General features: G+C 42.7%; 1 protein-coding gene across 9 annotated transcripts in view; it reads left to right on the forward strand.

Annotated features, from left to right (window-relative positions):
• Positions 1-26,946, forward strand: part of pde1cb (phosphodiesterase 1C, calmodulin-dependent b) — a 98,492-nt gene that overhangs the window by 13,355 nt on the left and 58,191 nt on the right. For 4 of the 9 annotated variants that reach the window (XM_047806574.1, XM_047806576.1, XM_047806575.1 and 1 more), the window contains exons 2-3: positions 9,071-9,121; positions 10,265-10,436. In XM_047806574.1, coding sequence (XP_047662530.1) covers positions 9,071-9,121; positions 10,265-10,436 — 223 coding nt within the window. Of the gene's footprint in view, positions 1-1,598; positions 1,902-9,070; positions 9,122-10,264; positions 10,437-26,194; positions 26,816-26,946 lie in introns of those variants that run through there. The other 5 variants (XM_047806578.1, XM_047806579.1, XM_047806580.1 and 2 more) reach the window with 5 other exon arrangements.

The raw sequence follows: 26,946 nt of genomic DNA on the forward strand, positions 1-26,946 counted from the left end.
ACGATTAATAACATGCAATATTGACACATATTTCAACTATATGACTGTAAGGTGCTAATCACTTACCTGAACGTAGCTTACACAGTCGTGAGGAAAGCAGAAATGCCGCCCACTGCCCGAGTCTCAGTCACATTCCCGCCGTAGTCTCACTCCACCAATAGGAGGGAAGATACATAGCAACCTGAGGTGTGGGACGGAGGATGTCTGCCGCACTTGATTTCAGGTGTCCTGTGTTTTTCCACGTATAAGCCAAAGGTTTACCACAAGTCCGTGTTTCTCACTGTGTGCCATAGCTCAACCACATATGGTTCTCATGTGTTCGTTGTTATCTGGGCCATATACCTCAAAATGTGTTGTGAACCAAGAGAGCATTTCTCGCCGATTTTAAAGTTATGGCAAAACAAATATGGCCACAATTTGGCCCATATCTGTAAAGCCACACCACATCTAGGCCATATGTGCCAGATAATTCCCACATGTGGCCCAAACGTAACTGCTATCTTGGGAGGCCTGACATGAGGCCTGACATGAAGCGTCACGAGTCACCGTGTATGAGATACAACATGCATACAACAGAACAAAATGTAGCTTGTAACAAGAGCAGAAATCTTTTCCCTGCATCCGTTGTAACTTTTCCTCTGAATACAAACCTGTGATTTGCCTTACAGCCAGAGCTCTAATCGGATCTGCTGCTTTAGGAAATGATTCAATATTCTGACCAATCAGATTAGAGAATTCAGCAGCTCTGTGGTATGAACAATATCAGTATTTATCAAGGACAAAAGAAATTTACTTTCGACACAATTCTTTCTCCAGGGAACAAGTCTTGGAGGTGTCATAGTTTATCGGTGCGCAAACTTTACTGGTGCATTCACAGTTGGTGTGTGTGTGTGTGTGTGTGTGTGTGTGTGTGTGTTGGGTGGAGGTGGGCTGTGCAGTTGAGTGAGTTCTCCTACCTTAAACACATCTTTAGGATGGTCTCTGGAGAATTTTTACACACACACACACACACACACACACACACACACACACACACACACACACACACACACACACACACACACACACACACACACACACACTTATTTATTTAGATGGGAACGTGTGATACAAAAAAGGAAAGGAACTGCATTAGATTGTTTGTCTATCTGTCTCTCTATCTGTCTCTATATCTGTCTCTCTCACTGTCTGTCTTTATCTGACTGTGTTCAGTCTGACTGTCTCTTTGTCTGTCTGTCTGACTCTGTTTCTCTGTCTGTCTGTCTCTCTGTCTGTCTGTCTGTCTCTCTCTCTGTCTGTCTGTCTCTCTGTCTGTCTGTCTGTCTTTTTATCATAAGTCACAAATGACAGCCTTTGTGTTACACACTGAAACTGGAATGAAACAAAAATGACACAGTCTGCTATTATCTGGCATAATTCAGAACAATGCCGAATGTGTGTGTGTGTGTGTGTGTGTGTGTGTGTGTGTGTGTGTGTGTGTGTGTGTGTGTGTGTGTGTGTGTGTGTTAGTAACAGAAAGTGTGATACACAGTAAGGGAGGAAGAGAGGGTGAAAGAGAGAGAGAGAATAATATGGAGAGTGTGAGGGAAGGTCAGCACTGAGAGAGAAAGGAGGAGGAGGAGGTGGAGAGAGAAAGAAAGCTGCTTCTTCCTCAACACAACTTCACCTCCGAGGTCTCACACACTCGCCAAGCTGCTCGCGCCGCTGGCAGACGCTCCAACGCTGCTGTCTGAAAGCGCAAGAGTGTAAATTAGTGTGAAGCCAAGCTTTCAGAGCTTCAGACTGGCCTGAGGGAGAGAGGGAAGAGGAGAGGAAGGAGGGAATGACGGATAAAAGGAAACAGGGACTTAAGAAAGGGAGGAGTGCCACATTCAGCATCGATGGATACAGCTTCACTATAGGTAAGAGTCAGAGAGAGAGAGAGAGAGAGAGAGACCGAGAGAGAGAGAGAGGGCAAGTGGAATTGAAAATATATATTTTTTAAAAACATGTAGAATAAAGGATAAATCATGAGGACCATTATGTAAACTGTTTAGCATTAAAAATGCATTTTATTCAAATATATTTAATTAAAAATGGTCTGCTTGTGGTGTGTTATATCTGTAATGTGTTTTTTATTCTTTATAAAATAAAACAATTTTATTATTATTATTATTATTATTATTATTATTATTATTATTGCTGTTTTTGTTTTTTATTTATTTATTTTATTTTATTTATTTATTTATTTATTTAAATCACCTACCTGCAGGGTTATGCAAATGTATTGGCACTCGCTTATTTATATCAATTTTGCCTTTAATTGTATTTTGTTTTCTTCTTCTTCTTCTTCTTCTTCTTCTTCTTCTTCTTCTTCTTCTTCTTCTTCTTCTTCTTCTTGTATTAGGTTGACAGGAGAAGCAAAATATTTACAAACATGATTTTTTTCATAAATTACTGTATCATATTTCATAAATTACTGTACCACTAAACATCATAAATGTGGGAACGGCAGCAGTTTCCTCAGAAATCCGCACAATATACTGCGAGGGCAGTTTATACGGAACATTGTCATTATTTCTGCTTGGCAAATGCTACTGTAAAGGTATCGTAAAGGGTAATTTACTGTTAAAGATATATAAGGACAGATGGTGAAGGACGTGTAAAAATATTGGAATTGTTAAAGCTCTTTGTATTCAAACTGTTGAAGAATCAGAACATAAATCTTCAACATGTCTTTCCACTGAAAGCTAAAAAGACTGTTTCCTTTTGAGACTGAGTCTTTCTAGCAGTTCACAGAGCGTATTTAATCACTGCTCATCCACCTACACAAACATGGAAACCAGTGAGAGCGCACCACAGATCACTGTCGAATTAAGACAAAAGCGATAAAGAGAGACGTCGTAATGTGATAGGATGAAATATAATGTGATGTGATGTGACGTGACGAGATGGGATTGGATGCGATGTGATGGGATTGGTTTGGATGGGATGGGATTGAATGTGATGTGTTGTGGTGGGATGGGATTGGATTAGATGTGATGGGATGGGAATGGATTGGACTGGACTGGATTGGATTGGATTGGATTGGATTAGATGGGATTGGATTGAATGTGATGTGATGTGATTGGATTAGATGGGATGGGATTGTGTTGGATGTGATGTGATGTGATGGGATTGGATAATATGGGATTGGATGGGATTGGATTGGATTAGATGTGATAGGATTGGATTGGATGTGATGTGATGGGATGGGACTGGATTGGATTAGATGAGATGTGATGTGATGTGATGTGATGGGATTGGATTAGATGGGATGGGATGGGACTGGATTGGATTGGATTAGATGTGATGGGATGTGATGTGATGGGATTGGATAATATGGGATTGGATGTGATGGGATGGGATGTGATGTGATTGGATGGGATTGGATTGGATGTGATGTGATGTGATGGGATTGGATTGGATTGGATTAGATGGGATGTGATGTGATGTGATGTGATGTGATGTGATGGGATTGGATTGGATTAGATGTGATGTGATGGGATGTGATGTGATGGGATTGGATGGGATGTGATGGGATTGGGTTGGGTTGGATGTGATGTGATGTGATGTGATGCGATGCGATTTGATGTGATGGGATGTGATGTGATGTTATGTGATGTGATGGGATGTGATACTCACTCTACCTTTTTACCATGATGTGTGCTGCTGCAGTCATGTCAGCACTGGTGTGATGTGAAGTCTCAGTAGCCGTAGACGGAGAAGTCTCGGAGACGAAGTCTTTATTCGTCACATAGTAATTACACCACAGTGAAATGCATTTCTTCACATCTCTTCTCTCTGTAGTTCAGCGGCATTTTTAGCTTTAAGAGCGCATTTCTTTTGTGTTCACATCAAACTCACAGTATTTTTTCACCATAGCTTATTTTTTTTTTTTGTTAAAGAAAACATCTTCCATTATCTTTAATGATTTGATGAGTATATGAGTATATAACGAATATATTCTTTAGAAATGATTTAACCTACACTGACTCCATACCAGAAGCTGTCAGTCTTTCATGAAGATCATTTCCCAGTGATTTTAGGTGGCTTGCTGTTGTTGAAGTGTTTGATGGCGTGTCTGGTATTGGTGATTTTATCTGGCATTTTGGGTAGTACTTTTTGCCCTGCAGACCCATTCAGGTCAGAGTGCAGGGTTAGCCATGGTACAAGCACAGAGAGGGTTAAAAGCCTCACTTAAGGGCCAAACTGTGGCAGATTGGCAGTGATAGAAACCACAACCTTCTGATTAGTAAGCGTTGACCAACCTCATGCTGTTTCCAGTACAATCAAGATCAAGACAATTAGAAAAATCTCTATCATGAACCACTAGCTAAATAAATGACCTCACATGCTCCATGACCTCAAGCTTACCACATTACCACTATGTTCTTGTTTAGGTCTCTCAGCCTACAGCAGGGGTCAGAGTCAACCAGTCAGAGACCGAGAGCCACACTTATTACCGCGTTACCGCAAAGAGCCACATCATACACATGGGCACAGATTGTTTACTCAAATGATCTTGCTCCTACTGGGAAACCTTGTGGTACTTTCATCCCACTCACATGCGCGTTTGACGAAAATACCGTATTGACCTCAAGCGAACACGAACATTAAAATGACACAAATACAAACTTCGGGATGAACATAAGAGCCGCACAAAACTCCACATGCTGGCTCGGGAGCCACGGGATTGGCCGCCCCGGCCTACAGCTACTGTATTACTTCATTATTACTGCATACTGAATGTTCTGATCTTCCTTTCTTTTACTTTTTTCTTTTACATCCAGGCAGGTGAATTATCTTGTTGTAAAAAAGCTTGGAAGTCACCTTGTAGACGTTCCACATGCTAGCGAGATGGGGGTTCAGGTGGTGGGGTACGATCCTGGTGTGGCGCTGAACGTTACGATCGAGGAGTTTTTAAAGTGATACACAGCAAGAATGAGTTCAGTTATCCATCAAAATCCATCCATGTTTACACCAAAGGACCAGTTATAGCGGTGACCTGCGTATTTTGCGGTATGGACCTTTCTCTTCAGCTATTTGGTAAATATTACTTTTGCAGATCTTCTGAAATATCCTTAACACCTCTTAATTTTAAGGAGATCATTTACAAGGACACGTGGATTTATAAGGAGATGCTTCCTAACTTTCTTGTTCGCTTTGAGCATTATTGGCAAGCTTCTGCAATCAGAGCGCTGTTCGATCCTCACATTTGATTTGTCAGAAGCTCTGACACTACAAGGCAAATCAAATGTTTCTGTATATTAATGCACTCATTTTATTACTTTATGGCTTTTATAGTAACTACAGTATAGTAACAGCTCATTCACAGGGACAAGCGCAGGTACAGAAAATGCGCTGTAGTATTTACTGTAGCTGCTAGAACGTATGCGATAACAGGAACGAAGTTGTTTTGTAGATGTTCACACAACAGTAACTAAAAAAAAAGAAAAAAAAAGAAACCTTTATATAAGGTATAAAAAGGAGGAAACCACAGGAAACCGAGACCTTTTTATTAGTACATATTATATTATTTTCATCGGTCATCAAGACAGGATACACCGTGGACGGAGTGCCAACCCATCGCAGGGCACAGTTCGGATAAGCGGTAGAAAATGAATGAATAAATGACTGAATATTATTTTCACCTTTATTATTGACCCTTAATTAAATGCATGGATCTTAATAAGGCGACAAAACACCACAAAACGACAAAACATGATGTGACTAGCAGCGTGTAAAATAAACTAAACACAAGAAGTGTTCGAAAAAGATAAATGTTACAGGTGTGTACACTTAAAAGTCTTTTTTTGGGGTTTTTGTTTTTTTTTAACATAAAATGTTCAGGCGAGAGCACCATGGTAACAAGAGGGAAGCAGAACCAGCGGTGCCAGTACTTTTAATCGCACACATCTCTCCTGAACTGAACAGAGAAGAAGTATTAGGAAGTAAAGCAATTTGTGTGTGTGTGTGAGAGAGAGGGGGGGGGGGACAGAAAGAGGGAGACAGAAAGAGAGAGGGGGGAGAGAGACAGAAAGAGGGAGACAGAGAGAGAGGGGGTGAGAGAGACAGAGAGAGGGAGACACACAGAGAGAGAGAGGGAGAGGGAGAGAGGGGGGGAGAGAGAGGGGGAGAGAGAGAGGAAAAGAGAGAGACAGAGAGAGAGGGGGGGGAGAGACAGAGAGAGGGAGACACACAGAGAGAGGGGGGGAGGGGTGGAGACAGAGAGAGGGGGGAGACAGAGACAGAGAGAGAGAGAGAGAATAAAGTTTGTAATTATATAATATCTATAAAGTCTGTACATCAAATTCAAGCACTTTCTTCTCTTCACTGTTGGTACAGTTGGACAACTGGTGTGTGTCTAGGTGTGCGTTTGTGTGTGTGTGTGTGTGTGTGTGTGTGTGTGTGTGTGTGTGTGTGTGTGTGTGTGTGTGTGTGTGTGTGTGTGTGTGTGTGTGTGTGCGTTTTTGTGTGTGTGTGTGTGCTCTCAATTCACACTTCCCTATAACACAGTGTGGCGTTATGAAACAGCTGAGCGTCGCCCTGGTAACGGGGCGGGCCGCGTTCTGCTGGATTTAGTGGAGCGTGCCGAACACCGTCTTTGACTCATGAACCTTCCTCATTGGGGTGAACAGGGCAGATCCAAACCTGCACCACAGTCTCCACCTCATCCTGCTTCATTTCTATCTCCTCCTCTATACCGTATCTACCCTCCGAAACTAGCAGGAAAAATGTTCACACCGAAACTAATGTGACTTTAACCACTAAAGAAAAGTCTCACTTAACAACTCTGACTCTATCAAGTTTTTTTTTAAAAATCATATTATATTTATTCATATTTAGCCATGGGCACGGTGGCTTAGTGGTTAGCACGTTCGCCTCACACCTTCAGGGTCGAGGTTCGATTCCCGCCTCCGCCTTGTGTGTGCGGAGTTTGCATGTTCTCCCCGTGCCTCGGGGGTTTCCTCCGGGTACTCCGGGTTCCTCCCCCGGTCCAAAGACATGCACGGTAGGTTGATTGACATCTCTGGAAAATTGTCCGTAGTGTGTGTGTGTGTGAGTGAATGAGAGTGTGTGTGTGCGCCCTGTGATGGGTTGGCACTCCGTCCAGGGTGTATCCTGCCTTGATGCTCGATGACGCCTGAGATAGGCACAGGCTCTCCGTGACCCGAGAAGTTCGGATAAGCGGTAGATAATGAATGAATGAATGAATATTTAGCCATTTTACCAGTACAACGGAAATCGCTTTATGTGACATTTTCAATCAGTATAAACGATTTATTTGTTTATTCTCGCAAGTCTGATCTAACAGGAGTCATGACTCGGGGTGAGACGTGTGTTTTTCCCACTGTTGGTAATCATACATGTCTGTTTATGAACAAACACTTGGGGCATCTCAGAGAGCAGCAATGGCTTTTATATCATCAATTACTTTCAATTTTCAATTAAATACAAACATTAGCTTTTTTTATGTTTTTTTTGGGAACATTTAGATGAGTTTATTGTTTAAAAACAGAAATACTTAGACTTTAAAATCCTGAGTGTCTACTATTATATGATTAACACTACTGTGGAGTGAGACATTCATTCTCTACCGCTTATCCGAACTACCTCGGGTCACGGAGAGCCTGTGCCTATCTCAGGCGTCATCGGGCATCGAGGCAGGATACACCCTGGACGGAGTGCCAACCCATCACAGGGCACACACACACTCTCATTCACTCACACACACACACACACACTACGGACAATTTTCCAGAGATGCCAATCAACCTACCATGCATGTCTTTGGACCGGGGGAGGAAACCGGAGTACCCGGAGGAAACCCCCGAGGCACGGGGAGAACATGCAAACTCCACACACACAAGGCGGAGGCAGGAATCGAACCCCCAACCCTGGAGGTGTGAGGCAAACGTGCTAACCACTAAGCCACAGTGACCCCCTGGAGTGAGACATGATAAAGACATTTAATAATCAACATGGACACAACAAAAACAGATATAAAAGAGTTCATTAACATATTTGAATGTTAGTTTAGGGGGAGGAGCCTTTGGAGGACAGACAAGATAACGGGTTGTTCTGATTGGTTGAAAATCCACCTTATTTATTTTTTAAATTGAAGTTTCCGGAATGTCAGGAGAATTTACAGTCTGAAAACAAAACGCTGGTTGCGGTTTGAATGCAGCATTAAATGTAAAGGATTAGGGACGTTTGGCAAAACACGTGTTCAGTAGCTGCTGCATTTTATCTAAGTGTTATTATGCGACTTGTTGCTTAATCTGTGGGTTTAATTAGAATAAAGAATAAAACGATTTTGGGTTACATGAGGTGCATGTCTCATGAGGTGCATGTCTCTAATATTATTTTGAAGTAAAACTAGTTTGGTAATTAGGATTTTGGGGATTACTTATGATTTTTAATCTCTTTATAATTAGGCTATAATCATGTGCCTGTGATTGAACTGTTGCTACAGCAACAAAAATAATAGAAAGAGCTTGATCGAATAGAAATCTGTGACCTGTCCGGCAGTCATTTCTGTCGTCAAAGCCGCAGTTAGATCCGATTAATCAACACCTTCAAATCAATCAGATTCAAGAACCTGTACACATTAAAGCTGTACCTTTAATGAGCTACATTTCATCTTCCATCTAATCAAACCTCATTTTGTGCCTTTTTCTTGCAAGTTCCTTTACACTAATGATGAGGCGAAGAAGCTGAACGGCGATGCGTGGGTTTGGAAGTTAGTTTAAACGATGTGTGGTCAGTTTGAAGCAATGTCGTGCAGCACTTTCCTGCATGTGGCCTTATAATGACTTGCTTTTATGAAGCGTGAAGCCTTTATGGAAATATGGAAATGCGAGCGCGTGCACAACCTGCCACACACCCGCCCACCCACACACAGACACAAACGTGCATATGTTCAGACACCACCATATATCTATGTACATGCTATGCTTATAATCTCTCTCTCTCTCTCTCTCTCTCTCTCTCTCTCTCTCTCTCTCTCTCTCTCTCTCTCACTCTCTCTATCTATCTATCTCTCCAGTGGCTAATGAAGATGGAGAAAGCAACAGCAGGCCACCGGCGACTTTTGCACGTAAGTGTTTTCCCTGGGGAAAATGGAAAAAAGAAGCACCGACATCACCAACAAAGCCCAAACAAACACACTGCCTAGGGCAAATTAGTAATGCACTGACTGTGAAGAGATGAGGAGAATGAGATAATACAGCGAAGCTCACTTCACATTTGTACAAATGTTTCAGGTTAGATGTCTCATACATCACAGCACTTATTCAACATGAGTGTAAACCGTTAAAAAGTAGTAAGACGGCAACAAGTCGAAAAAAAACTGAAAAAAGGAAACTGTGATGTCATGTTTTGTCCACTAGATGTCACTGTTGTAGCGTCTAAGTTGAAATGCACGGTCTGTACTGTATGTAGTTTGTTTGGATGTCAGTCGTCCAAATAATTCATTTTTCTTCCAGTTTGGAGAAGGTGGACCTCCAGAATGTAAGGAATGATTAGTTGATATGTTCAATTGGGGCAGAAAAATAAACCTATACAAGAAAAGAACAACAACAAAATACTGATTGCTTAAGTAATCTAACACTTAAATTATTATTAATTTTTCTCCAATCAAACACCACATATTGTCCCAAAAGTCGCAGAATGCACTGAGAGGCACCGATGGTTTGACGACGCCGATCCAGACAACTTTTTTTTTACTTATTACAGCACTATTTTACAGAATATTCGCTGCCACAGAGACCAGATGAAGATGCTAGAACGAATTGAGTAAAAGCAAACAACAACAACAACAACAACAACAACAACAAAACGCTGACCGCACCTTTAATATACCTTTAAATACAAAAATTCACTCAATTGTTTGTTGAAAACTTTCTTGAGACATTTTTATCTACACGTTTCAGTCTTGCATGACTGATTGAAAATTGAACAAACTGTTATTAACTATTATCAAAGCATCACGTAAGTATTATCATTTATTCCCTTCTCAAAATTCCCACAATGCAATGTGAAAGCCAGACTGGTTGGATGTTGCTGGTCCACATCATCCATCATTGATTTTCTTCCAGTTTACAGAACTGCTACAGAGACCAAATATTCTCTTCTGAGTTGATTTTACTGAAGCTGTCCGAAAATGACGAATGATTAAAGTAAAAAGAAACAAAAAACGCAGACTGCACTCACAACTCACAACCTGTTCTCCTCTCTAAAGGGTCGAAGTCCCAGAATGCATTGTGGAACGCCATCACATCTGGGTTGGGAGTCAAGGACATGGTCAAGAGTCAGAGGAGCATCGCAGATGACCCACGTAGCCCGGAGGAGATACTGGCTGAGGAGTTTCCTTCTGTAGACAGTCCAGATGCTACGGAGAAAACAGCCATCAGGTCAATCTCTCTCTCTCTCTCTCTCTCTCTCTCTCTCTCTCTCTCTCTCTCTCTCTTTGCCTGCCTTCTGCACTCAACTCTACTGACCGATTTCTGATGGATAGATTATAAATCTCTGTCCACTCATGCATGTTACCTGCGTATGTCATTGGCCTCTGGTAGTATTCCATTGCAGCTTGTCTGGATGCATTTAAATACACCTTTTTACACACACACACACACACACACACACACACACACACACACACACACACACACACTAAATGAAGGCTTTCGCACTGGGACAATTGATTCAGTAAGGTTAATAGGGCAAGCTGTGAGGTCATTTGTTCCATATTGAGTTGTTCACATTGACATGGGACATTTCAGATTGATCAGCTTAAACGGCACCCATTTCACATTGTGCTCGTTCCTTAGTGATGGACTACACCGGTAGAGCCACAGATAACAGAAGCCCTGTTTCAACTGGATTAGTTTTATACCGGGGAAAGAGAACTGAATTATTATTACTGGAGTCTCGCTCTGGGACTTTAGTCTCTTCATTTTACCCTTTATATAACAACTAGTGGAAAGGAAGCTGACCTGACTAGAGGAAGAGCGAATAGAGCGATAGGGTCATATATATGTATATGTATGTATGACCCTATATATATATTTGCATTTAGCAGACACCCTTATCCAGAGCGACTTACTTTTTTTTTTTTTTTTTTTTTTATACAACTGAGCAATTGAGGGTTAAAGGGCCTTGATCAGGACGTGGACATAGGAATCGAACTCACAACCTTCCGATTGGTAGTCCAACACCTTATCCACTAGGCTACCACATCCCTATATATATATTTAGAGAGAGAGAGAGAGAGAGAGAGAGAGAGTAACAAACACACATCACAGAGAGGGAGAAAGAGAGAGAGAGAGAGATCACGAACACACATCACACACACACACACACACACAGAGGGGGGATAACAAACACACATCACACACACAGAGAGAAAGAGAGAGAGAAAGAGAGAGAGATCACAAACACATCACGGAGAGAGAGAAAGAGAGAGAGAAAGAGAGAGAGATCACAAACACATCACGGAGAGAGAAAGAGAGAGAGAGATCATGAACACACATCACAGAGAGAGAGAGAGAGAGAGAGAGAGATAACAAACACATATCACAGAGAGAGAGAAAGAGATCACAAACACACATCACACACACACACACACAAAGATCACAAACACACATCAGAGAGAGAGAGAGAGAGACAGAGACAGAGAGACACAAAGAGAGAGAGAGAGAGAGAGAGACAGAGAGACACAAAGAGAGAGAGAGAGAGATAACAAACACACATCACAGAGAGAGAGAAAGACAGAGAGATCAGAAACACACACACACACACACACACACACACACACACACACACACACACACACACACACACAGATCACAAACACACATCAGAGAGAGAGAGAGGGAGAGGGAGAGAGACAGAGAGAGATCAGAAACACAGATCACACAGAGAGAGAGAGAAAGCAATTTTCTGCTTGACTAGAATTAGGATTCAGAAAGAAGCAGATCCGGAAATTGTGCTTTTAAGACAGAGGGCACTCACACACACACACACTCACACACACACACACACACACACACACACACACACACACACACACACACACACACACACATATATACTGTATATACACACACGCATGCACACAGACACACACATGACTTTTTAATACGGAGGCCAAATATTTGTATCTGTGAATTTGCCTTAATGAAATATGCCTACATTTGTTAAGGATTAGAGTTAATTTCCTCTCACACATTTATCGATCTTTTACAGTTGGGATTTAAATGTAAAACTTTCATTAACGTCGAATTTCCTTCCTATTCACGTGAGCGTACTGACGAATACTAACCGTTATCTACAGCTCAGCGACAAGAGAGACAAAGAGCTGGAAGCCACAGGGAACACGTCATGGTCCGATAACGCAGCTCAGCCACTGCAGCTAGTCACAGAAACTCTGACCCGCTCGGAAGTGTCATCCTTTTACAGGGTGCCATTACTTTTGGTCCGCTAGTCATTTTTTTTATTTCAGTCTGAATCCAAATAAATAACTGTTTATGTTTTGAAGTCGTATACCTTAACTTTACATGTCTTGTTAGATCGCGTTTGCTTATATTTATTTATTTATTTATTTATTTATTTATTCGTAAAGAAATTTGTTCAAGCCAAACGTACAACTGATTTTTACAGACGAATGTTAGAAAAGTGGCACATCGGTACACAAACGAAAAGAAATTGTTTTATTGTTGTTGGAATCAAGTTTGGACACTAGGGGGCGTTGTTTGGTGAGACACGGTGGCTTAGTGGTTAGCACGTTCGTCTCACACCTTCAGGGTTGGGGGTTCGATTCCCGTCTCCGCCTTGTGTGTGTGGGGTTTGCATGTTCTCCCCGTGCCTCGGGGGTTTCCTCCGGGTACTCCGGTTTCCTCCCCCGGTCCAAAGACATGCATGGTAGTTTGATTGGCATCTCTGGAAAATTGTCCGTAGTGTGTGTGTGTGTGAGTGAATGAGAGTGTGTGTGTGCCCTGTGATGGGTCGGCACTCCGTCCAGGGTGTATCCTGCCTCGATGCCCGATGACGCCTGAGATAGGCACAGGCTCCCCGTGACCCGAGTAGTTCGGATAAGCGGTAGAAAATAAATGAATGAACCGTGTTGTTTGTTATCCCTGCACTTGGGTCTGGTTTTTATCCTTGCCGGGGACAACGCCATTCCTCGCTAATTAGGCGACAGCTAACAACTTCCTGTGTTTTAAACTCATCCTTGCTCTTCTCCGCTTTGTCACATGACAGAACAGGTTTTTCTTACCGACTCCACAGACATTCGGGTCGAACACCGGATCAGGTTCGCTAGCTTGACACCGAGCAGCTCCGCTGTTTTAATTGTACATTTACATTTACAGCATTTGGCAGACGCCCTTATCCAGAGCGACGTACATAAGTGCTTAAATCTCTAACACTGAATACATTAATGCTGGTTCACTAGGTTACATACTTAAGATACCATGAGTTTAAAATATTTGTTCAAAGTTACAATGAAAAAGTGTCAAAGGTTTTTTTTTTTTTTTTTTTTAATGCAAAAGATAAGGAAAGAAGTGCTAGTTGAAGTGTTTCCTGAATAAGTAGGTCTTCAACCGCCGCTTGAAAATAGCCAGTGACTCGGCTGTCCGGATCTCTATGGGAAGTTCATTCCACCACCTTGGTGCCAGTACAGAGAAGAGTCTTGTAGAATACTTGCCTTTTACCCTGAGAGATGGTGGAACCAGTCGAGCAGTGCTGGTAGATCGGAGGGTGTGGGGTGCAGTGCGAGGAGTGATGAGGGCTTTTGCCCTTTTGAGGGATTTTGCCAACAAAAACTTTCACTTTGAGTTTTCACACCTCAGCCTTCCTCATCGCTACGTCGACCACGGACAGGACGTCCCAGTTGCTCGCTAGGGAGCTTTTTATATCGCTGAAACTGTTGATGTTGAGGCTTTCAGTGGAGGTTGCTCTATACAAGAGGCAGGAAGAAACCAAATCAGCCAATCACTGCCTTTCTCTCACGTCTTCTGCAGGGGTTGTTTTGAAGAGTAGAGGATTAATGGGAAAAAAAAAGCTTCTGTGGCTTCAACTAACAATTGATACACACACACACACACACAAACACACACACACACACACACACATACATATGTATCTTTGCTTGACTCGCCGCGAGAGCTCGTAATTGAAGGGGTTAGCATTTTCACTGACAAGAATAATGACAGAGGCAGACATGAAATGCTAAGTGCATTTACACACACACACACACACACACACACACACACACACACACACACACACACACACACACATTACACAACAACAACCTAAAACTTTCCAAAGACAAATGACGCACCAGATTCAGATGTATAGTGTTGCACCACATGACTCATGACTCTAATTGCATATTTCTGACCAAAATGTCGCTTGGACAGCAGTTTATTACTTCTATTTCATTTTAAGTTCCAGAGCTCATCATTCAGTCCACTCTGAAAAGCCACACCAAGGTTTTCACTGTTTGGCATCCAGGAAGTTGTAAAGCAGGAGATTTGAACGGATTTATGCGGGTACAATGTTTCCAACACCTTGAATCCGTATCAGTTCTGTTGTGAGAGCGTGGTATTTACGTGACCCATCGAGGCTAGGACACAAAGTTCTGTGTTTGGAAGTCGTTTTTAGTGAGAACACATGGTTTTGTCACATTTCGGTCGGTAGCAGAGTTCCGTAGCGACCGTTTGTGCTCATTAGGAGCTCGCGTCTGAGCACCACCACCATGTGGCACCACGTGATACACGGCTGTTAAACACTAAACGAGGTGCGGTGTGGTTTATCATCACACATGCAATCAGGAGGCACTTATTAAACTCATTAGTGGGTTACACCGATCTAGTGTGTATGAAAATACAGAGATGTAACAGAATGTAAAGTCATACAACACACACACACACACACACACACACACACACACACACACACATGTAATTATATATTCCACAGCTCATTGGATGTATTAGTGCATCGGATGTTAAGTGCTTCTCATACCCAATGTAGTTTGGTTTTATTCTTTATGAACACACTCATATCATGCTGAAGGTAGAAAAACCGATCGCGTTCCCGCTAGAGGTCTTCATGGGTCCACTTAGAGCCGAAAACCCAAGGTCCGACCCGAGACCCAAGTGGGTTCGGGTCTAAAAGTTTGACGTGTGCCTCGGACACGGGTCGGGAATAATAATAGCAGCATCGGGTCTTGGGTCATTTAAAATGAATGTGTTTTTCCCGAACGGACCCGAGAAGACCCGAACTACTGTATCTCGTGTGTGTGTGTGCATCGACTCGAGTCCTTTTCCAACCTCTCCTCTGTTTGCCAAGACCGCTTGCGACATGTGGCTGGTGACGTGTGGCTGGCGGTGAGCTAATTTACGTTGAAACAGACCTGTCAATCAATTTTGAATCCATGCTGTAGTGGTTACTTTAGTGTAGAGTTACGCAACATTCGGGTCCAGTCGGGTTAAAAAGAAATCGCCAACGGGTCGGGTCGGACTCGGGTCTGATTTTTTCGGGTTTGTCTCGGGTTTCTATAAAAAAAAAGATGCACGTCAGGTTCGGGTAAAAAGTGCTTCGGGTCACTCCGGGTCACTTACATTTCTTTAGACCCGAGAAGACCCGAGAATTTCATGGTACTCGGTTCCGTTGCGTGGATCCATCGTAGGCATTCGAATTATGCACGGCAAAGCACACACTTGTTAACACTCGAGTCTAAACATCAAAGCTAGCATTAACCCTTCCAATCAAGTCATTTGGCGAATCCTTGAAAGGTTTATTCTTGTGTTTCTGACACAATTTAATGACCAAGCTTGCAGGCGACAGTTTCTTCCCCCAGATAGAGTGGATTAGTCGAAGCTATAATGACGTGCAGATTATTTTCACTTCACCGAACCAGAAACTCTCCTCAGGGCTTCGGCACAGGAGACGTAGAAGCCGAGCGAAATCTTCTCTAAACGTCTTAGGTGTGGTGCTGCTTTGACATGAGCCGGTATGAAGTGTTAGAAATGTTTCTCGATTGCTAGTAGAAATAATAATGATTAACCACCACTTCTTTACTTAATAAGACATTAGATTGAGGTTTAAAGTGTATTATATGAATGAAGGTTAAATAAATGAACATGGAGGTATACGACTGCTGTCCTAATTGCTCTATTTATTTCAAATAGCTTTAGCTCTGATGAAAGCGGTGTCTCGTCCTGTGCCGGCTGTTGTTGGCAGGGTAACGATTCCGGTCCTGGGTTTTCATCTGATGAGGTCACAGCGAGGGTTCGAGGTCATTCAACACCACTTTGGTGCGTGTATAATGGGATCGCTCGGCCAGCGTTACTCGAGAGAAAGCCATGCGTGACTAAATGACCGTTCGTCAACGTCACCAACCCCCAGAGCTGATAATACTAATTAACTCACTGCCGTTACTGTAATACAGACCGTTCATTATACTGCCAATTCCACTGCGCAGAAATCTGTCACTCCTGTTATGCATTATGAATTAGAATGCAGAAGGAAAATGTAGCCAGATGTTATTAAAAACCAAAAATGAGGTTAGACGGGCTGCCAGTTTCATTCGCATGCGTTCAGACCTTCGTTATTTATCTCTTTTTTAATTCTACACATGAGTTTGTGGTTTCTGGATGTATTCTATTCTACTCTTTTCTATTCTATTAATTGTGAGGCTTCTGGATTCTTTTTTAGAATGAAACAACATTTTTATACACTCTCACTCTCACTCACTCATCTTCTACCGCTTATCTGAACTACTCGGGCCACGGGGAGCCTCAGGCATCATCGGGCATCGAGGCAGGATACACCCTGGACGGAGTGCCAACCCATCACAGGGCACACACACACTCTCATTCACTCACACACTCACACACTACGGACAATTTTCCAGAGATGCCAATCAACCTACCATGCATGTCTTTGGACCGGGGGAGGAAACCGGAGTACCCGGAGGAAACCCCCGAGGCACGGGGAGAACATGCAAACTCCACACACACAAGGCGGAGGCGGGAATCGAACCCCAACCCTGGAGGTGTGAGGCGAACGTGCTAACCACTAAGCCACCGTGCCCCCCTCCTTTATACAGAACATATAAATTTTTTTGTATCTATTTCTTGTTACATTTGATGGCTTTAATGGACGTCACAGCAGCTCTAATCAGTCCTTCCCTCACTAGACTCTTTTTTTTTTTCACTCTCTTGATGTTAATAAGACAAAATAATTGCAGCTTGTCATGTTACCATCATGTGTTATTTTTTTTTTATACCTGTGGTGAATGGTGTACGCTTGTCTGTCGATGAGTCTTAGATAAATGGCTGCGATGAACAAGTGATCATAAATACAAAAGAAAACAGGACGTTTATGGGGGGGGGGGGAGTAGACGAGTGTTAATGGCTTCAGTTTCGCACTCGAATGACAAAACAAAAAAGAAACGGAGTCACGTCAGTGTCAAAAAAGCACTCAAGACTTGAAGAATTTGTAGTGTTTCATCAGTAGTTCTGTTCTGTCTTGCCTACGAGGGGCAATATATTCATAGAGAAGCTTTATTAAACAAAAACTGTTGTTTTTTTCCCACACAGAAAAGTTTGTATCTTCAGAGAAAACGATGATCTCAAACCCATTCCTGCTTTCTGAGATGCTCCAAGTGTTTGTTCATAAGCATTACAAATTCAGTCTGATGGTCTGAGCAGAGGGAATAAAAACACGTCTAAAACACACTGAAAGCTCAGAGTCCCGACTCATTACAGGTCAGATTCTCGACTGGTGACTCGATTTCGACTCGTACAACAGTTGTGGTGAAGAAAGAGCTGAGCCGCAAGGTGAAGCTCTCTATTAACCGGTCGATCTACGTTCCTACCCTCACCTATGGTCATGAGCTTTGGGTCATGACCGAAAGGACAAGATCCCGGATACAGGCGGCCGAAATGAGTTTCCTCCGCAGGGTGGCTGGCCGCTCCCTTAGAGATAGGGTGAGGAGCTCGGTCACTCGGGAGGAGCTCAGAGTAGAGCCACTGCTCCTCCACATCGAGAGGAGTCAGCTGAGGTGGCTCGGGCATCTGTTCCGGATGCCTCCTGGACGCTTCCCTGGGGAGATGTTCCGGGCATGTCCAACCGGAAGGAGGCCCCGGGGAAGACCTTGGACATGCTGGAGGGACTATGTCTCTCGGCTGGCCTGGGAACGCCTCGGTATTCCCCCGGAAGAGCTGGAAGAAGTGTCTTGGGAGAGGGAAGTCTGGGCGTCCCTGCTTAGTCTGCTGCCCCCGTGACCCAGCTCCGGATAAGTGGTAGAAGATGGATGGATGGATGGATGGATGGATGGATGGATGGAACAACAGTGTTCTGGTAAAAAGTGTTTAGTCACGTTTAGACGAGTCCAAAACTAGCCAGGATTTCATTTGGACTGTGTGTTAAGGACCTCAAGGCTGAGTTAAGATCGAATCCAAATCAATATTTGTCAGGATCAATACAGAAATTCTTTCTGAGGATTTGTGAAGTCTTTACCTCGGCGAGTGCGACTGATGCGAGTGTGGAAATAAAATGTGAGAGGAAATTCGAGATAAAAAAAAAAGTGTTAATGAAGCGATTAAAGCAACGTCTCTCTTCATGACCCCTCTTTGACCTTTCTCCTGGGACACACGCGTCACAGCGAGACTGTTAATATGCCGAATAGCATAATCAGCACACACACACACACACACACACACACACACACACACACACACACACACTCATCAGTTCAGATTGTGCCAGGGCTGCACAGCGGGGGAATAAAGACGAACGACGAGATCATTCATCGAGCGCTCGGGTCAATATCCAGAGTTCGCCATCGTCCTGATATATAAAAGATCATTTCCTTATCCTGCAAGATGCAGTGAAGTGGATCAGGAGGTGATGTTCGGGGCAGACGCTTCATTTTTCAGCGTCAGATGGAAATCATTTTCAAGCCTAAATTCTATTTTATTACGCTAGCGCTGCTCACATTTAAGACCTTTGATTTTATAATGTAGATTACTAACCCTCTTTAACGTGCGAGTCTCTATGAGAGAGAGAGAGAGAGAGAGAGAGAGAGAGAGAGAGAGAGAGAGAGAGAGAGAGAGAGAGAGAAAGGGAAAGATTTATCACCTCAAACTTTTCTCTCTATTAGTATTAGCATGCTAAGTCTTTCCAGCATATGCTAATCTGGAATACTAATCTAACTCTGAAAGAAAGAAAGAAAGAAAGAAAGAAAGAAAGAAAGAAAGAAAGAAAGAAAGAAAGCTGTGATTGATGACATCAAGGAAAGCTCTGGTTGCCAGCTGAAACGCTGTGTCTGACGAACGGTCCGATTCCAGGCTGCGTACAAATCTAAATGAGCTGCTAAATTTTTAATGGCTGCTGCTTATGCGTGTGTGTCGTGTAGTCAAAATGTCCGTAGCTTGCACTGCACCCATCGTACGCTAGGAAGCTTTGATTAGCATGACAAATGTACATGCGTGCATTTGGGTGCCTAGATTTTAAGCATGGTTAGCATGTTAGCCACTCCATTAAGAGCTATCATCATAGCATTTTCTAAACATTTTGTTTACAAGTTTTGTTTGGAGACAAATTTATCTATAAATGTTATATATAAATTAGTTTTTATCTATAATGCAGTATGATTACCCAGGGTGCACCAGGACTTTCAGAGAATCATCTTGCACCCTCATGATTATAAAACTTAAAAATGCCCCAAAGGTGCCTTGATTATAGGTTACTCTCTTGTAAAGGTGTGTGAAGATGTTGCCTTGACGACATGAATTAAAAATGAAATTGTGGGACCGTCGGTCGGGGATCACTGCTTTGTGTGTGTTTGTGGGTGGGTGGGTGGGTGTGTTTATTTTTGCTCACACTGGTTGGCTCTCCTTGTAGACCTTAGACAGGAGTGTCACTGCAAAGCAACAGAGGTTTCTTCATCCCTGTTAACTGATGATGAAATAGTTTGACTCCGCCCCCTTCCACACCTATCACACCTGTTGCAGCTTCAAAACCCCTGACTGAGGAAATCATTTGGATGAATGACTTAAGTGCAGATCCAGAGACGTAGAAAACGTAAGACCACGTCACCCAAATACCCAGTGGTGCATTCAAAGCGTGTCGGAAAAATCGTATTCATGGTTTAAACGTAAATAAACACTGAATGTCCAAAGTCGGAATTACAAGTGGGAAAGGGGATTTTCTTTAAGCTTAGAGTTTCTGTCGGTAAGAAAACATCCTGGAGTGGATGCAATGTCAGTAACTGATGGGAAATCAGTTGAAATTGAATGTTTACTTGTCTCAGAAGCTCACAAATTTTAGGTTCAGGCCATCCTTAAAAATATTCTTGTTTGCTGTAGCCCGACCGACCCTGTCAATTTAGGACCGACTCAAATTTGTTTTTTGTTTTTTTTTTTGCTTTAAATCCGACCGATTTGCCGGTTGTAAATTTGCGTTAAGACCGACCATTTTTTTTTACTCTTCAAACAACTAATAAAATAATATTAATTATATTTTAGTAAGTACTGTAAATATATAAATTGCCTAGGCCTACATACAAACGAAGGCTACGTACTTTCTTTTAAATAAAAACCCGTGACGTCATCTATGTTTACACTACTGTTTACCGGATGTCACACTACGGCCTGTGCGTTCGCTTCGTCTCATTCTCTCATTCACTGTCAGACTCGACGGTTCGCGCTCGGTAATGATGGCCGCGGCTGCAGTAAACAAAATGTTCGCGGTCACCGTTCAAAGTCATACGCGTTCGAGGCGCCATGATACATCTAAAAAAATCCATTAAAACAGCCCGACACCACTTTAACTTGGTACAGAGTTCAGTAAAAACTGCCCAGCATCAAAATAAGGTTTGCGATGACGGCACGGGTTGAAGACCCAGTCAGTGACGTCACGATATGCTAATTTGTTTAAAGTCACTCTCACTCACTCACTCATTTTCTACCGCTTATCCGAACTTCTCGGGTCACGGGGAGCCTGTGCCTATCTCAGGCTTCTTCGGGCATCAAGGCAGGATACACCCTGGACGGAGTGCCAACCCATCACAGGGCACACACACACTCTCATTCACTCACACACACACACACACACACTACGGACAATTTTCCAGAGATGCCAATCAACCTACCATGCATGTCTTTGGACCGGGGGAGGAAACCGGAGTACCCGGAGGAAACCCCCGAGGCACGGGGAGAACATGCAAACTCCACACACACAAGGTGGAGGTGGGAATCGAACCCCCAACCCTGGAGGTGTGAGGCGAACGTGCTAACCACTAAGCCACCGTGCCCCCCCCTACATTAAAACTTAAAAAAAAAAAAATAGACCTACCTACTGACCTTTTTTTTTTTTTTACTGCAAACCAAAATATTTTTAAGGATGACCTCATCGCAAATTTTTGGTTTAGCAGCAGTTTTAAAAATACAAATAAGATGGTTAAGAACCGATAGGAGTGAAATGGTTTACATTAAGTATGGATAAAAACACACAAAAAAAAGAAAACGTGAATACGATTTTCCGACTTGTAAATACTCTACTAACTTCCCGGGAGAATCTCTGTTTGTTTGTTTTTTCCTTTGGTTCGTCCAGGCTCTGTATTTGTTTGTTAAAATTAGCGAGAGAAACGATCTAAAGCTTCTGCTTAGCAGTCCAGCTTACAACATGCATTACGTCAAGTCGAGTCACAAACAGAGATGATTCACGACTTGCCTGGTACTGGATTCTCTCGCCGAGTCACTTAATATCGTCCGTCTTTATCGCGGGACAGTGACGAGGTCTTGCGTCGCTGCGTTCTCATTAAAATTGATGTTTGGAATAATAACAAGTTGATGAACGAGGAAGCCGCGAATGTGCCGAGTCAATATGAATGTGTGCTAATTTCACTGCTCCTGATGATCTGCAAACATTTTAATCACCGATCTGTCAGAACGAGCGGCTCGTATGAATAGTAATAAATGAGGTGTGTACAGCGTGAATGTTGTAGCTGCTGTTCTGCCTTTAGGTCTTTAAAGTCTGCTCACGATCTCTTTCTCACGGACAATTCAGACCCGACGTTTTCAATTAGTCATTTTCTCAAGTAAAGGTTTTTAAAACTCCTCGTAAGTTGTAGGTTCTGATGCGTAATGCGTTCATTTTTAAAGAGGGCCGCAAGATGGAAAAACAAAATGTGTCACTGTAGATACTTTTTTTTTTAACCTTAGGACATCCAAGCATTTGATTTAGAAACAGTTCACCTCCTGGGTTGGGAGGTCGATTTCCGTCTCCTGTTGGATGATTGGCATTCGTAGCATATGAGCATCTGTGTGATTGTATCCTAGGATGAGTCAGCACACTATCCAGGGTGTCCAGGATGTCCACTTTCCTCGTGCCCTGGGATAGACTCCAGGTTTTCTGAGACCCCGTGTAGGACAAACACCGTTATGGCATTTGGCAAAAACGTTTATCAAGAGTGACTTACATTTTATCAAATGAAGGTTAAGGGCCTTTCCGAAGGGCCCAGCAGTGGATGCTTGGTGGACCTGGGATTCAAACTCATGACCTTCCAATTAGTGATCCAACATGTTAACTACTAAACTACTACATCACAGAAAAGGTGTTCCCCCCAAAACAGTGACTTTTAGCGAAAGTTCCATCTAAGCCGCTTATGCATGCTGTATATATCACTATATAAAGTGGTGTTGAAACGTGTTTGCACATTTGTCACACTTTAAAGTTTCACAACATCAAGCAAATTTAAATATCAGTCAAAGATAACACAAGGGCAGTTTTTAAACAAAATCCAAACCCACATGGCCCTGTGTGAAAAGTGCCCCCTTCCCCCAAAAGCTACACATCATGCCGAGATCCAAAGAAATTCGGGAACAAATGAGAAAGAAAGTAATTGAGATCTATCAGTCTGGAAAAGGTTATAAAGCCATTTCTAAAGCTTTGGGACTCCCAGTGAAAGTCATTATGCACAAATGACAAAAACATGGAACAGTGGTGAACCTTCCCAGGAGCGGCCGGCCGACCAAAATTACAGCAGCGACGACTCATCCAAGATGTCACAAAAGACCCCACAACAACATCCAAAGAACTGCAGGCCTCACTTGCCTCGGTTATGGTCAGTGTTCATGACTCCACCATAAGACAGAGACCGGGCAAAAATGATCTGCATGGTTTTCGCAGAGTTCCAAGACGAAAACCACTGCTGAGCAAAAAGAACATAAGAGGCACGTCTCAGTTTAGCCAGAAAACATTTTGATGATCCTCAAGACTTTTGGGGAAATACTCTGTGGACTGAGGAGACGAATGTCGAACTTTTTAGTGTCTACTGTACCTGCTGTATGCTGTCTACCAAAACATCCTGAAGGACAAAGTGCGTCCATCTGTTCGTGACCTCAAGCTGAAGTGAAATTGGGTTCTGCAGCAGGACAATGATCCAAAACACACCAGCAAGTCCAGCTCTGAATATCTGAAGAAAAACAAAATGAAGACTTCGGAGTGGCCGAGTCAAAGTCCTGACCTGAATCCTATTGAGAACTGTGTCATGACCTTAAAAACGCGTTCATGCTCGAAAACCCTCCGATGTGGCTGAATTACAACAATTCTGCAAAGATGAATGGACCACAATTCCTCCACAGCGCCTTGTGTGCGTGGAGTTTGCATGTTCTCCCCGTGCCTCGGGGGTTTCCTCCGGGTACTCCGGTTTCCTCCCCCGGTCCAAAGACATGCATGGTAGGTTGATTGGCATCTCTGGAAAATTGTCCGTAGTGTGTGAGTGAATGAGAGTGTGTGTGTGCCCTGTGATGGGTTGGCACTCCGTCCAGGGTGTATCCTGCTTCCATGCCCGATGACGCCCGAGATAGGCACAGGCTCCCCGTGACCCGAGTAGTTTGAATAAGCGGTAGAAAATGAATGAATGAATGAATGAATGATCTGAAACAGGAAGGGCAAACACTTTTTCACACCACTGTAATATATTTATTATGTTACGTATTATTTCCGTGGCATCGAGTAGTATAAATTTTTTTGTCTCTATTCAGATTACTGACCCCACCTGTACTTACGTATTGATCCTGAGGTGATTTGAGTTTCTGTGTTCATTAGCACATGACGAGCAAGTGTGTACCGCGGTGTGTGTTCAGGAGCGACCGAATTGGCTCTCACACACCACATGCTTTGTTCTAGAAAAGAAAAAGACTCACAACTGAGAGATGGACTGTAAAGAGCAGAGCTTTTCACGATTAGCCTTTGAAGACTGAGGAGTGAGGAGTGCCAATCCGGTCACTCTCACCTTTTCTTTCTCTCTCTCAAACACACACACACACACACACACACGTACACACACACACACGTACACACACACGTACACACACAGCCTCCATCTCCACAGATGAAAGCAGAGTAGTAACTTCCCATGGCATTATCACCTGCTGCCACTGCATTGTGTAATTGAAAGGCTTCTACAGCTGAGTCATTCTCCAGATCTAAGTGCAAAGAGATAGAAACAAAACAAAGCGAAAAAAAAAACCAAAACAAAACCCAGATGAAAATAGAGGAAGGAAGAGCTGAAAAAGAGTGAAAAGGAAGAGCTGAAAAAAAAAATGAAGGTCAAAACAGTTTATCGTAGTTCCTCAAATTTTACCAAGAATTTTACCATTGTCACCAAGAATGAGTACAATGTTCAGAAAGACAAAATGCATCATAAATAAATCCAGATGTCAAAATATTAGTGGAGTTTTTGTGCGTGTGTGCGTGTGTGTGTGTGTGTGTGTGTTGTTTTTTTTTGCCCATTAAATGAAATTAAAAAAAAACTTCGTCTCATTCAGTAAATGATCGTTCTCAAGCTTAAGCATCATGAAAATAAAATCGTACAGGCATTTGAACAAAATGGTCACATATACTATATTCTCACACACACACACACACACACACACACACACACACACACACACACACACACACATGCACACAGGTTGGACATTTAATGCACTCAATGGGGCATATACATTAGCTATATATAGATTAGCGTCACAAATGCTTGGTTTTTTGTGTGATTAGAACCTGAAGTCTTTTTGGTCATCGGTGTAATGATATAAATCGTTTCTGTGTACAAATGCAGGTCAGTTTTAAACAAACGTTCCTTTTTCCGTAACTTTAGACGACACCTCCAGGCTAGTGTTAGTCTCGGAGCCAGAATTCCAGGCACCTTGATACCTTATAGGTTCATTTCTTCAGACCTCACAGCAAGACGTCTTGGGGATATTTTACAGTGTGTTAAATCAAAAACAAGTACAATACCAAATGATGAGCTGCATCCCACAGTACTGCACTGTACGGCACAAGTATCTATCTATCTATCTATCTATCTATCTATCTATCTATCTATCTATCTATCTATCTATCTATCTATCTATCTATCTATCTATCTATCTACAGTACCTATCTATCTATCTATCTATCTATCTATCTATCTATCTATCTATCTATCTATCTATCTATCTATCTATCTATCTATCTCAAGTCAATTAATATCCCTGTTTTTTTTGTACATCATTTGAACCTAGATGAAGTTTAGATGGTTTTGTTCTATTGGCAGATCGTGTTGTTTCTTTCTAGACTAAATGTTTGAAATATGCAAAATTATTCGCCAAAAGGACAGGAAACTTTTTTTAAACGACCCAGAAACAAAGTGAAATAAATAAATAAATAAATAAATAAATAAATAAATAAATAAATAAAGTCAAATAAACCTACGTTTCTCACTCTCTCACTCACTCACCTACATTTCTGATATTTGTTAATTGTAATATATATATATGTGCACTGTTGTCCAGGGTTGTGTGTTTGTTGTTCTAAATAATTATATGTGTGTGTGTGTGTGTGTGTGTGTGTGTGTGTGTGTGTGTGTGTGTGACATTCCTTTAGTGCACTTGACTTTAATTCACCCTCAGTAGGTTTTTCCCCTCGCTTTGAAAGCTGTTATCATTCATTCACCTATTTTTTTCAGCCTTCACTCTCCATGATGAATTAAATATATTGATCTCACTACACCCTGCAGTCAGTGCCAGTGGTCCTCTACTCCACCCTAAACTCCTCCCTCACCCGTCCCCCCCACCCCCCTGTCTCTCTCTCTCTCTCTCTCTCTCTCTCTCTCTCTCTCTCTCTCTCTCGTGCACACACGTTCTGTTTTCTTCTCTCTGCCCCATTCGCTCATGCTTGGATCAGTAGACTACATTATTCTGCACAGCGACAGAGAGAGAGAGCTTTTTCTCTCTCTCTCTCTCTTTCTCTCTCTCTTACACACACACACACACACACACATAGCTCTGCTCTGCTTTACACTTCCTGGTCCTCAAGTGCGCTCTGACTGTGTCTAAACACACACACACACACACACACACACACACACACACACACACACACACACACACACACACACACACACACACACCCCTCAACTCTTGAACACAGCTCAGAGTAGCACAGTAACAGGACAAGGGAAAGGAGGAGGAGGAGTAGGAGGAAGACCGGGGCGGAGGATGTTGCCCTAGCAAGCGTCTGGGCCACAGCTGCACTGAAAAGGGGACTCGGGTTGTCCTGTCGTTCTCGTTCTCTTTCTCTTTCACACGTTCTTGTCGTCTCTCTCGCTCCGGATTAACTTCACCATGGAGTCTCCCACCAAAGAGATCGAGGAGTTTGAGAGCACTTCGCTGAAGTACCTCCAACCAGACCAGATTGAGAAGATCTGGCTGCGGCTCCGGGGACTGTGAGTACTTCTTGACAGGTCTTAGTGTGTGTGTGTGTGTGTGTGTGTGTGTGTGTGTGTGTGTGTGTGTGTGTCTTAAAAAGCTTTTTTTTTCTTCTTCTTCTCTTTTTAGAAAGCTACAATACCTGTAC

Source organism: Tachysurus fulvidraco, chromosome 22, assembly GCF_022655615.1.
Source record: "Tachysurus fulvidraco isolate hzauxx_2018 chromosome 22, HZAU_PFXX_2.0, whole genome shotgun sequence".
In the NCBI taxonomy this organism is placed as follows: Eukaryota; Metazoa; Chordata; class Actinopteri; order Siluriformes; family Bagridae; genus Tachysurus; species Tachysurus fulvidraco.